Source organism: Centrocercus urophasianus, unplaced genomic scaffold (assembly GCF_019232065.1).
Source record: "Centrocercus urophasianus isolate 14NV4802_14NV808 unplaced genomic scaffold, USGS_Curo_1.0 seq_68, whole genome shotgun sequence".
Taxonomy (NCBI): domain Eukaryota; kingdom Metazoa; phylum Chordata; class Aves; order Galliformes; family Phasianidae; genus Centrocercus; species Centrocercus urophasianus.
This window is the reverse complement of record NW_024885288.1, coordinates 42,937-56,610: the sequence shown is the minus strand read 5'-3', so window position 1 is coordinate 56,610 and position 13,674 is coordinate 42,937. Positions and strand designations below refer to the sequence as shown.

At 47.5% G+C, this 13,674-nt stretch overlaps 1 protein-coding gene across 10 annotated transcripts in view; it reads right to left on the bottom strand.

Moving 5' to 3' along the window:
- The window catches only part of PPIP5K1 (diphosphoinositol pentakisphosphate kinase 1), a 41,609-nt gene that overhangs the window by 5,378 nt on the left and 22,557 nt on the right, over window positions 1-13,674 (bottom strand). For 6 of the 10 annotated variants that reach the window (XM_042837126.1, XM_042837125.1, XM_042837127.1 and 3 more), the window contains exons 27-29: window positions 9,711-9,833; window positions 5,494-5,556; window positions 2,851-3,030 (exon numbers count right to left, since the gene is read on the bottom strand). The exons of 1 other annotated variant lie outside the window; for it this stretch is intronic. In XM_042837126.1, the coding sequence (XP_042693060.1) occupies window positions 2,851-3,030; window positions 5,494-5,556; window positions 9,711-9,833 (366 nt within the window). Of the gene's footprint in view, window positions 1-2,850; window positions 3,569-5,493; window positions 5,557-9,710; window positions 9,834-13,674 lie in introns of those variants that run through there. 3 more of the 10 variants (XM_042837133.1, XM_042837130.1, XM_042837131.1) reach the window with 3 other exon arrangements.

Below are 13,674 nucleotides of genomic sequence, written 5' to 3'. Positions count from 1 at the left end.
CTGCATGGGCAAACCTCTAATAAAGAGAAGAAATCAAAGATCCAGTGTCAAAGGAAGGGGTGACACCAACAATAGTACTGATAGACAGAGGCCAAGGAAGGCTCAGGTGAGAAGTGTTTTTGGCCCAAATCAATTGTTTTTGCGTATTACACTTCTACCTAAGAGTTGTGAACATCAGCATACATGTTTTCATTGGCAGCAATTACCAAGTTACTACACAGCTATCTGGCTGGGAGCTGTGTTGGCATGGAAAGGTTGCCTGTTCCTGCGTAGTGGAAATCCTGAAAGCAAGAGACAGAGCAGTGGCACTGATACATCCCCAAAGTTCTACGTGCCAAAGCTTTGTACGTCAGCTCCTCTGGAACAAAGAACACCTGCCCCAGTCTCAGCACAGATCCTGAAGGGTATGGAGAAAGCACACTCAGCAAGTTCCCCTCCAACACACTTGGTCAGTTGAGCTGTATTTTGCTGGCAGAGCTCCAGCATGCCCCCTGTATACCCATAAGTGTTTGTATGCATGTACGTAATATGCACACGAGTTAGGACTTCTGCTAGAAAGCCCTTCTAAATCTAAGCCTGCACAGCCAGCCTGAAGGTCTGTTCTGGTCAGCAGCTCCCTGCCCACAGTGCCAGCAGCGTACATCCATGAAGGGCTGCAAGAGCAGACAGCATGGGGGGACTCCTCCCCCAGGCCTGCAGTGACCTCACAGCTCAGAACTGTTCTGAACACAGGGCAGCTTTTTCATGACATTCCAGTCTCCACTCAAGTTCAGCTGCACTTTTAACACCCCCGTGCAGAGTTATGAGGAGTTTCACTCTGTTTCTGGTATTTTTAAAAATTCATTCCTATTTTATGCTGCCTCCTGTTTGGTCTATAGGAAACATCCCAGTTCTTGTGCTGAAGCAGAGGCCAACCTGCAGATCCCCACTGCTCCTCTCCAGGCCACTCACACCACCACCAAAACCACCCTTCCCAGACTGCAGATGTCTCCCTTTTCCCAGTGGTGATGGTCAGCTCTACGTGAAGTTGGGGCCGTTTCCTCATGTTACCCAACATGGATTTACCCTGAACAACACCTGCTGTTTCACTGCCCAGTCGCTCACTATCCCATGCTCCTGTTTCCTCACAGCTGACCTTTGCAGTTATTATCACTGCTATTCATTACCAACATGAACTCACTTCACACCCTTTCTTTCCTAAACTGGATGAACATGGATTTCCAGAACGATCACTTCAAGGCTTGATCCTTCCAGCTATGGATGCCAAGCACATACTTTTATCTCCTTGTTTCTGTCTTTTGCTTGTTTTTTTTGTTTAGGTGGAAGTATACCTGAGAGCCAAGAAGGAGAGGGGGGGAGGGGAGTACATAGTTTTACATAGGATAAATTTGGACTTTCAGCTACAAAGACAGGAGAAACTTCTCTAAGCAGGGGTTCCAAAGGCACTAATTAACTGCACTCTGAATGGCAGTCAAGCTGAGGAGAAAAAAAAAGAACTTACTGAGTGCAGACATCTGATTTCCACATAGGAAACTCACTACATTGATGCACAGAGCTCATCAGCCCGGCTGCATTAGAATAGGTGGTACAACCCAGCATCATACTGCAATATTTGGAGTTTATTTGCCCAAAGTGCTGAACTCATTTCCTCTCTCTGCTGGAGCTCACGTGGGAAGGTTGAGATCTGCAGTAGAGGAAGCTCAGCTTTAGCTTTGGAGCGGTCTGCTTTGTTCCAGTATCTCATCCCTTGAAGCAGTTTTGATCCTCTTTAGTATTTGTTGCTAGGAGACCAAGGATTGTCCTAATTATAGATGAAAAGCAACTGCCATCTCCAAGCTGCCTACTCGGTAGAAAGGGCTGAATCGAGAATAAACAGGCTGTATATAAAAAATTCTCTTTTCTAGGCTTTGAAGATGTTTGATCCTGTTGCTTCCCTGCCCAAAAAGGTGTGCTATGGCTGCCTCTGCCACATATGGGTCTGAATGAAAAAAGAACTCCATGCATCACACCACACATTCAGCAAGCCACATGCACCGAGCAGGTCTTATGGTGCAGCCAGATACCCCTCTCAGAGAGGAATCTCCTGCTTGTCTTAGGAGCACTGAGACCTCAATGCATCAGATTTCCCACCTGTGCCAGAGGCTGACAAATAGCCAAGAAGCACTGATTTATAACTGATTTATAGATTTAGCACTGGAATCACCTGCCTCCCCCCATCTGACACGCTGCAAACTTCCTAACAGGTGAAACAGATGCCATGCAATGCAGACGCACAGAAGCTCAGCGTCTACCCTAGCTTAACTTGGTCTCTCTAAACAACACAATCCCATAAGCACTCATTTCCCCTAAATAAATTTCCACTGCACGTTCCTTCACTCTGCCCGTGATCAGCTGCAGTGCCTCCTTACTCTCCTTTCTTTCCACACTCTCAACCCTTCGGTTCTTCCATCAATAAGGGAACACTAAGCAGCACGCTACTGAGACCCGGGCAGGTGTATCACATCAGCAGGACACCACGCTGGCAGGAAAACAGCATTTGCAGAAAGCTTATTGGCTTACCCTGGATAAAGGAAGAAGGCAATGAACAATTGCCCAGGATGGAAAGAGCAGAGTTAGAGCTACACAAAGAGCACTGGCTCCACGTGGAAAGGCTGCTCCTAAGGCTACAAAACTGCCGGTACAACAGCCCGCACGCCTTGCTGCAGCAGCAATCCAGAGATGTAAGGGATGCAGTGAGGGGAAAGGCTTTTCCTTTTTTTAGAAGCAAAGCATACTTTGCATTCTCAAGCATACAGTGGTCCCCACTCAGCTCTAAGAGCACGGGACTAAGGCAGCTGCAGCGTGCAGTACCGTAAAGACACTCCAAGTCATCCTGCCCTGAGATCAGCCAGCTCCTGAAGAGGCGCAGGTGGTAGGAGCACTGCTGGAGGTGATGGGCTAGAGTGGCATCCAGGCAGATGTTCCGGCTCGTGGCATAGTCAGAGGAAAAACGGCGCAGCAACTGGGCAACGTGGTGGTGCTCAAACGCATCTGGAGGAAAGGGGCCACAAAGAGTGAGAGGAGCAGGGAGGTGCAGCTGGGAAACAGAAAAAATGTAGAGAGGTAGGAAACGGAGCTGCCAGCAACGGGGCTGCTGCGCAGGAGGTGACCCACATCACGCACTACAGCCCGGTCCCTCCCACACTAAGAACAGGAACACCCTGAGTTCTACGCACCCCAGATCGGAAGGCAGCAGGGCAAGCTCCCGCCTGACCCAGCCTCTGCCAAACGCAGTGCATGTGGGCAGTCCCACCACAGGCTGAATGGCGAGGTTTCATCTTTGTAAGTGAAGTCGGACGACTGAAAAAATTCCAGGACACGTTCTAAGTCCTGTACACTTCAGGTTCAGCACCATAAGGACATCGTCCCAGACTCACCCTCGCAGCAGACAAGAAATCCAAACTGCCAACAAAGCACAGCGTCCTGCATCCAAACGCAGCGGCTCACTTCATCAGATGTGGGAGAACAAGTGACCTGACACCGACCGTCTGGAGGCGGCGCGAGGTGCGCTGGGGGCAGCACGGCTCGACTGAGAACACATTGTTAGCGCGTGTGGAAAAAAGAAGTGCTGACGTACCTTCTCGAAACTCTCAAGAGAGCCCTGTGCAATCTTTTGTGATGTCCTTGCTATCGCATGGCAGACAGGATCCTAACCTACAGGCCTGTCTTCTCCCCTATTCATGCAGCCTCAAGACTCGTGTCCTGCTGCCAAGACTCATGAAATCAGGTGATAAACCATCTGGCCTGATCCTGTGCTTGGCCACTGCTCTCTTTCACCCATCCCACCTAATCAAGTAGAGGCAGCTCTTCAGAATAGAAATATCCAGATTCAGGGCTGTGAATAACTTTTGCATCCTCAGGCAAATGGTTCATGCAGCTAAACACCTTTCCCATTAAAACCACTGCTATATCTATGCCAAACTCTATGCTCACACCTGCTGGACACCTGCTTTCTTGATTAAGAAGCACTCTGCCATGAAGAAATATTCATTGGGTGCTTGGGAAAAACCTGATGCTGTTTCACTTTATTATACTTCTGTGGGGGGCAGTTGCTTTACAGTATGGTTTAGGACAGGGTGGCACTTGGTTCTGTTGACAAGATAGAACATCCTGCTAACACACACATCTCCTCAGATGGCACCCAGACATACAAGCAGACTGAGCAGCCACCCCTTCTGGGAAGAACAAAACCAAGCAAACTGAAAGTAGGTTCTCTTTGGATAGCTGAAGCAGTAAGGCCACATTTAGCCTCCCCTCCCTCCTTCAGCTTTCCCAGAACTTTGGTCTTTGTAACCGCCTTCTGGACTTCTTTCACCTTACAGATCACACAGAGCAGAAGTTCTCTGTATTTATTAAGAACAGGATTTCAGAGGCAGCCCTGATCACATAGGACGGAAATGCTTAAGCCGGTATCTTTCCATGATCTGCTTTGGTTCTGAATTGTCTCATGAGTTATGGGTAGGAGCAATGCTATGAAACAAATGTTTGCAAAAGCTTCTACACACGGCTTGGATAATAAATAGTAGCTCAAGGAATCTTCTACAGCAGAGCTAGGGGTCTTTAGCCTCAAGAGATCCACAGTTCCAGTGATGGGTTACTAGTGAATAAACATAGGCACTGTCAGACATCCCTCCTTACCAAGCCTTGTCATAGCTACCAGTATTACAGGAGTGAGGATGGTTGAAGACGCGCCGTGTGGCACGCTGCTGATCTTCTCCTAGCTTGGGAAAGTGGCAGGGCCAAGGCAGCACTGCACATCAACAGCAGATGGATATTTTGGAGACCATTCCCAGGAAAATGTCTGCAGGAAAGGTGAGACCACTCCCACCAACACCACCGTGCCTGGAGAAACCAAGGGCCCAACCTAACAAACCAGTCTGCAGATAGGAGTACTGGTAGCTTCGTAGCCTCCTAAGACCACTGTGCTAAGGAATGCTGCTGGCACCTCCCACCCTCCCATCACAGACTGCACTTTTCCAGGATCTCTTCTTGTTCCAGGCCTGAAGATCCGCAGTGTAGAAGCTGAGGACCAAAGTCGCTGATGCTCTTAGGATATGAAGTAGACATTCCCCCCACACACCTCAGGTCCAACGGCATTCTTCCCACAACCTCCACCCCCTGCAAGGCAGCACTGCAGAAGGCCTTACATCAGCAGTGGATTTAAAGGCTGCTTTAGGAATTCCATTCACAGTCACTGCTCTTAATTATTCATCTGGGACAAAAATGCAGTCTGACGGACCTCCCACAAACAGTACAGGAACCACTGAGCAGTAACAGCAGATGAATGAACAAGCCAGTCACAAGGAGACAATGGGGGAAGGTGAAGCATGGACACCGGGTACACAGACACGCAAGAAACCACAAGAAGGCTGAGAGTATGTGCAGAGAGGAGAACCGAATGTGAGCATGGGGTTAGAAGTGTGAGGGAACGTCAAATCAAGGAAGCAAACGTACCATTAGTCGGATGCTTTGCAAACGACACAGAAAATCGTTTTACGGCTGGCATAGACAAGAGCTCTGAGGAAATAAAAACAGATCATCTCAGTTAACAGCCTGCCTCTAGGGAATCCCCAGTTCACATGCTTGCCTCTGCCCTTTCAGGTGCACCTCCTGCTGGACCCCCCCAACACACCTCCATTGGCACTGCTGCCGTACCCCAGGCATGTTCTGCCTGCAGGTTTGAGGGAAGCTCTTGGGTTCCTCACACACTGTCAGCCCCCTGCTTCCCTTGCACTGTCCTGTCAGCGTCTCTCCTGGCTCTTCAAGGACATCAGTGGCTCTCCCTCCATCACAGACAGCAACACGTACTTCCCAACACACTTCCAGCACAGTTCAGTGAGAGATGCAACAAGGCCACACTCACAGCCACATAGCTGTACCAGGCAGTCAGCAGCACCACCACATATCCTGAAACCCTACAGCTATAGTCCTCAAGATCCACCACTGCCCAAAGAAAAGACTATTCCGCAGAACTGAACAGCCTTGGCACTGCTAAATGCAGCTCAAAGCATCCTCTAAATGCAAGCTAAGCAGAACTATTTAGGAATCTGCAAGTTAAATCAATGAAGTAATTCGGGAGCAAAGAGAAGATCCATGAAGACGTATCTCTGCAGTTCTGCTGCTCATAGCATGTCAGTACAGAAGAGGTTTGGGGATACACCTGTCAGGCTGGTCCTCAGGCTTCCCCTGGCTGTGAATCAGACCAGACCAAATTGTCACAGAAATCACACATCAGAAGTCAGTACAAAGAGGGGCTCTATGTATCTGCTGATGGGGCACAAATAGATGAGTTTGTGGGTTGGTCTCCATATGCTCAAAAAAAAAAAAAAAAACAAAAAAAACAAACAAACCCAAACCACACACTTCAGTTTATTCCCTCTGGGAACTCCTCAGTTACTATGGAAAGAATGGTCTGCATAGATCACCTGTATGCAGGGTCTGATGGGAGAACCCATCCAGTCATGCCTTTCACTACTACTCAGGACCTAAGGGTGTCATTTCTATTTAATGCATTAATTCTACCTGGTCAACGTGGTCTTTATACACGCCTGTCACTTATGTTGAGGTTAGGAGATTCACTTACCAATTATGCTTCCTCACCCTACACTGTGCTTCCCTATTTACACCCACTGACTTGTCCACATAGTATACTTAAATCAGCTCTCAAAATTGCTTCAATTTTCCTTTGCAGCATAACAGCCTTAAAAAATGTGGTGGCTTTTTTTTTTCCTCTTTTTAATCTACAATCAGATGGCAAAGCTCTTTACACGTGTCCTCTGAGAACTGTGCGAGCTCTGGTGCTGCGGTCACACAGATGGCAGCCACCATCAGCCTACTCAAATCTCCTTCTTGCTTTTACAAGAGCATCAGTTTAGATGGTGCTGCAACATAGGCTACTGGATCCCTGGATGCAGACAACTGAACTTCAAAGTATCACCAGAAGACCTTCCTTCAACCTGAGCTTGGGACACAACCCTCCACTGAAGCATTCCTGAGCCCTCTTCCAGTGCCAAGCAGAGAGACTGAAGAAATTAGAGCCGCTTTAATTTCACTTGAGCAAGTCTTAGATGAAGTGCCACAAGCCATGCGCCATATGTTGAAGCATCACAGCCATGAAAAATGCCAGCAAACGTGTGCTCCAAAGCCTGGAGACTTTTTAAAGATTATCTGCCTGATGATTGAGAAAAAGGCCCTGATGCAAACATCCTCCCAGTGTCTGCTTTAGCCATGTCACTTACTGCACTCAGCCCTGGTGGTGTTTGGCTTCAGTGCCAATGTTCATCATTTCATTGGTGCCCATTTAAAAGGAAAGGCCCAGAACAAGGGCTGACCTCACGTCCCACACTACCCTTCCTCAGGAGATAAATGCCCTTCTACCTCCTACTTGTTTTTCCCAATTCCTCACTGTAACACTGCAATGTGATGGAAAGTACAGCGCAGGGTGGCAAAACCTTTGGCTGCAGCAAATGTGAACAAGCCCATATGCAGCAGCCATGGATGCAGAAATGAAAGAAAGAAGCTGCTCACCTCTGGAAGGCCTCAGGTAGGCAGGGATCTCCAGAGAGATACCCTCACCTCCATTGCCAACCCTTAAGTGGGGCTGGAAGGGCTCCAGCCCTTCCTGTCACTCAGGTGCACTGCACATTCCTGAGCTCCCCTGGGCTGGCCCTGCCTTCCACCAGGTGCTCCATCACTGCTGCGGGCTGTGACTCAGCATTTCTGCTACACTCATAGTTACTATGATTGCAACAGAGCACTGGCAACACAGAGTGCTGTAGCTGTAACACACTGAGAAATATGAAAAACGAAATGTAACATCGAGGTGAATAATTCTGGGCTGTTAGTCAAACGTTAGTTAAGTAAGTCTGACTTGTAAGTACTTGAGTGCACAGCTGCATCTCAGGACACAGAACGTAGAATTTAGGCTAACACAGCAGGAACGTGCCCTGGTCCTCGACTGCCAGGAGCCAATTGCAGGCACGCTCTTAGTACACAGCTAACAGAGAAAGGCAGCACTGCAGAGGGAATGGTGGGACTGGACAAAATCTGCCCTGGTACCAGCTGGGTACAGAACAAGCAGTCTTTGACAGTTTTCCCTGAGAACAGTAATTGCCTTTGGACCTATGGTGTTTGCTTAGAGTGGAAGAAAATCAGTCAGTGTCCTAGCTGGCCTTTTCAGTATTTCCCGTGGTATTCATACCCCTGCCCTGTGCCAAACACCACGTGCTTCTATTCTGGGACCCACGGACAGCCCGCACTTGCTGCCTCAAGCAGCTCTGGCTTATGCAGCAAGGCTTGACAAATCCTTCCAGCTCACCCTCCTTGTCTCTGTCGCACAGCCTGATGCGTGCTAAGAAGCTCCCTGAAGAGGTGAAAAGCAGTGCAGTTTTCTCTTACACTGAAAAGCAGCACAGAAAGCCAGTGTACATCACGGCCTCTGTACAACAGTATTCATGGGGTTCCAACAGATCTCAGAATGGGTAACATCTTTCCACCCTGATATGTTAAGCCTTCATCCTTTTTATGGTTGTTGTGGGTGTCCCATCCCTGGAAGAGTTTAAGGCCAGACTGGGTGGCCTTTGGGCAACATGGTCTAGTGGGAGGTATCCCCGCCCAAGGCAGGGGGGTGGAAATGATGGTCTTTAAGGGCCCATTCAACCCAAGTCATTCTGTGATTCTACAATTTTGTATAGCTAAGGATGTGGTTGGCTTTCTGGGGTGTAAGTGCACCTTGCAGACAAATATTCAATTTTTAGTCCATCAGTATCCTTAAGTCCTTCTCTGCAGGGCTGTTCTCAATCAATTCATCACCCAATCTACTCTAATTGATACTTGACAGAGTCTTACTGGGATCATGATGAACACTTTCACTGGTGCATAACATCCCTACAACTCCGCAGTCTTCTCCTGTGCTCCAGATTCCTTGAAAGTAGCAACAGCATCTCTGCTTCTCAGTGCATAATTCACTTATGCCATCTGGAGACAAATCCTCAGCTGGCAACATCCCTTCATCCATGCACACCAAGCAACAGTTGCACTGATGATCCAAATACCAGACTGCCCTGCTGACCTGTGCAGCTGTTTCTACAGACCACTCACAATAACTCCCAGTCCTTCCACAGGCACTTACAGCAGGCATATCACACCTATTACACTGCCCTCTGACAGCTATCTCAGGTTCTTCTGCATGCCCAGCACACAGCTAGGGACTTCAGTACTCAACTTGTTTCCCTCAGCACATCACATTGCCCCATCTTCTGTAGACTGAGGATTAATTTCTCAACAGAACCTTGGTTTAGCACCAGTAAGGTCAACAAGGTAAGCGAGATGATTTTGCATGAACCAGGACAGACCCATCTCATATCTAGACCAATAATCCTTCCTCAACACCAGCAAGCAGTATTAAAATGCCAGAGAAAAATCAGCCACCAGCACTACTATATAGCAGCATTACCATACATCAACATACAGCTCCTCACACAGTGCCAGCCCCTGCCTTGTCCTAGCAGGGATCGCAACCTCTTGGGATACAACAGAATGCATTACTGTAGATGAGGCGAGTGTGCACATCTGACTGTGCTGCTCTTCTTAGCAGTCTGAGTCTCTGCTTTTGTAGCTCCCTGAGATACCAAAGGCCACAGATTAACCTGCTGCACAGAGAACACACATACCGTCTTTGTATGTCAGGCTGCTGGCAAACTTTTTGCCATGGCTGCGTGCGTAGTCCTGAAGGTTGGGGGCACTGGAGGAGCCTCCCAGCACAGTGGTGCTAAACAGCCCGGTGCACTGTGACCCTGGAAAGGCATGGAAGGTGTTAGTATGACATCTCCACACCATGCAACTACAGAAAAGCAGTGTTAGTTGAAGAATGAGGAATAAACTGCCCGCTTAAGAAGCAATCCCAGGAAATACATGATGCTGGGGAAGAATGGGGAGGCAGTATTCCCCATTCTGAATTCAGCAGTGCCAAATGCACAGCAGGTAGCCAATATTCATCTCCAGGAAAGTTTCCAACTCCTTGCAATGGTTTATTTCCCCCTGGCTCTTCCAATCTAATCTAGGAAAAACATCCTGACACCAGTCAGCAAAACCAAGTACTCCAGTCAGAAAAGCCAGGGTGCAGATTACTGATGCTCATTTCACACAACATCTGCTCTCCTGTCCTTTCTCTTTGGAAGGTCCCTCTTCTGCTGGACACTCAGAAGAAGAAAGAGCTAGCTATATCTAATGCATTTCAGGGTGTTGAAACTGTTGCTGCAAATTGGGATTAATCACACTGTCAATCAGTAAGGAAGGCAATGGGACAAGAGAGCTTTCTTTCACACCCACTTGGTCATGCACTGACTCCAGAGTCAGCCCAAGTGTCCTGTGAATGACCTTATAAAGCACCAGAGGTGCACACAGTGTGAAGCTCTGCTTATCCTATGGTGAGGAAGAAGGCATGCATTACATTCTCATGCACAGGAGAGTGCACGTGAGCTCCGGTGAGTGCTGGTGTTTGCACAGCATTTTTCACAGTGGCCTGACATTATGTGGTATTTGGGGAACGGCTGGGTATTTGAAACAGGACTCTCAACCACAGAAAGCATTTGTGTGTGAGGGAAATAAAACCACACAACTTACTATTGAAAAGATAAAACCACTGATTGTCTATAAATTCCTTGTTCGACCGCCTTGATACTATATTCTGCAAATACCATCTGCTAAAAACAACAGTACTCCCACATACCTGGCTTCCAGAAACAAGCAGGTTGATCTTGCTCTACCTCATTTGCCAGAACAAGAAGCCTGACATACTGCCTACCGGTATTTAAGTGGAACAGTGCACCTGTTATTACTGTTAAAAGAAATAAATTCTTCCTATCGTGGAAGCAGCTCTTGGTCCTAAAACATGGAATGATTTAAGTTGGAAGGAAACCCTGTGAGGCTTCCAGCTTGGATCAGCTTCCAGCTTGGATCAGCTTCCTAGGATGCGTTCAGTCTTGCATACCTTCAAGGAAGGAGATCACAGGAAGATTCCAACTCCCTGTCCCAATATTTGACATGCTTATGCTGAAAAATTAGTTCCTTCAAGGCAATTGGAATTCCCTGTGCTGCAACTTCTATTTGTTGTTTCTCTGACTCTGTAATCTCCTGCTCAGGTGGTTGAACAGCATTAAGGTCTCCACCAATCCATGCTGCAGCTCCACACCCCCCCGCTGCTCTGCCCTGGGCTGACGCCTGCTACATCCATGCCCTTCTTCACCCATGGAGCCCAAAGCAGGCAGCAATCTTTCAGACACAGTCTCACAAATGCTGCATAGAGGGGAAGGACCAGCTTCCTCAGCCTGCTGGCTGCAGTCCTATTAACCTGGCAGAGAGAGCAAGCCATCTGCCTTCTCTGGTTGAAGGACATGCTACTGCCTCACATCCATTTGTCACCCAGTAGGATGCCAGGTCTTTTTCTACAAATCAGCATTTTAACTGGAGTCTTTTCGGGGAGGAAAAAAAAAAGGAGATTCTAAGCTTTGGGTTATTGATGTGTAAGCTCAGTCTCAGCTGATATCTGCTCTCAGAACTGTGGAGGCTGACAAAAAGAGTTGTCATATGCACTGAAGTAAGCGACTCCACCACCGTAACACTGCTAGTGGCTTTCCACTGGGCAGACCAGCATGTTTTGTCCTTGGACAAAGAGCAAACAGCTCTTGCCTGCAGGGTAACTGATACACAAGTCTGAGAACATTTCTCCTAATCCCAGTAAGGGAAGCTCAGTGGTGACTCAGCGTGAAACAGGAATCTATCAGAATGCAAACAAAATTTTGTCAAGTGGCAGCCAGCGTGATGCTCAGAGCCATATTGTCATGGTTTAAAACAAACAGCAACAAAAGACAAGACTCATTTACTGGCAAATGAAAATGTAACTATAGATTTTTCTCATTTCCCATCTTGTGCCACCAATCATTAAACTAAGGACAGCCAAGTGTTTGTAATCATACAGTAGACAAAGGCACTTTGTTGGCACCCTTAAACACAAACAGAATTTACAAGCATGACTCTGTGGATGACAGCGATTGTCTACAGTGAACTCGCTGTAGCCAAATTAAACAAAGAAGCACACATCCTAAAGAACACCATACTGGCATGCTGGATTTAAGATGTAGCAGTGCTTACAAGGAATAACATAATATGCCCGATCATTTTTGTATATTTGACTTTCAGATGTATATTCAATGTTTCAGATGTTTAAAAATGGATATCCCTTGTTTCACTCTCACTAGGAGTGAAAGTCTCAGCACAAAGCTGCCAGCCCCACTGGCAATATATCACCTCTTTAACAGCAAGGAGTGATTTTATCCTGTTTCAAAGTGCTCTGCAAGCAAAGAAAGGCACTGAAACATCCGTATGCTTCTAGAGCTAGAAGTACACACACTACTGCAGACAGTCCAGGATGATGCACTTGTTCCTATGCAGAAAAACAAGGCATACTCCAAAGCAGCATGCTGTACAGACAAAGCAAGCTGCAGCCTTCGCTTCTTCCCAGCAGCCATTTCAAGGCATTTCTGAATTACCAAAGACACAATCCTGGCAGACATGGCAACAGGGCAACAGCTCTGCTCTGCTTCTCCTTCTAAAATGGCTCAACATGCGAGGGAATGTCTGAAGAGATGCACACGTTCCCTCTGAGATAACAACAGCCAGACACCGGCAAGGTCAGGCTCTGAACTTCAGGAAAGCTCAGAAACAGCAGGCAGCTTCTGAATGAATCACCTCACAGCACAGCTGCTGAGACGAGCATTGAAGCCACTGTTTAGGATCCTGTGAGTTCTATGTACTTTCTCCAAGACAAAGCGCACCTCAGATCATAAAGGGAGAAGACATTAGACTTCTATAAAGAGAGCAGGAAAAGAACCCTGAAAATTCCTTCAAGAGCTTGGCTTTCACAAGTAAAGAAGCATCATTCTTTTCAGCAGCCCACGGGAGGAGCTGAGAGAAATTCACAGAAACAGACATTCTGATAAGCAAAACTGTGCAGCCTGGTGCTGCAGCACAATACCAGCTCAACCCTTCCTTGCACGCAGCCACAAGTCTCCATGGGGAAAATGGTGACTGAACTGAGTATCCAGACAGAGCTCCAGATCTGCTCGCTCAGCTCCCACCCCAAATTTTCCATCTGCAGAGCTTCACAGCTGGGTGAATGATCAGCAAAGGCCCCCAGTGAGACTAGTCTGGCAAGAACTTGAAATTAAACCTGATGAGATTGCACTTCAAATTTTGTTGTCAAGCCCAGTACGGTAGTCTTCTCTATTTCCAGAACAGAAACCTGGGATATTTCCTAATTGTAGCAAAGAAAATTCCACCAAATTGACAAGAATCGGTTTCCAAAGAAGCAGCTAATTCAGAAGTGACAAGGCAGTGACCAGGCCCTTCAGATAACGCTTGGCTGCAGGGTGCCTGTGTCACAGAGTAAAGAGTCAGTAACAGAACTGCTGAAAGGAAACCTGCGGCCGTGCCTCAGAACTCAACTGCCAAAAAAAATAAAATGGCTCTAGAGAAAAAGAAAGTGACCCTAACTTGGGCATTTCCATTCCCTGGTGCTTTTTAGGCTTCTGTAGGATCTGTGTTTCTCTGTTTAGAACCCCCTGGCACCAAAGACTG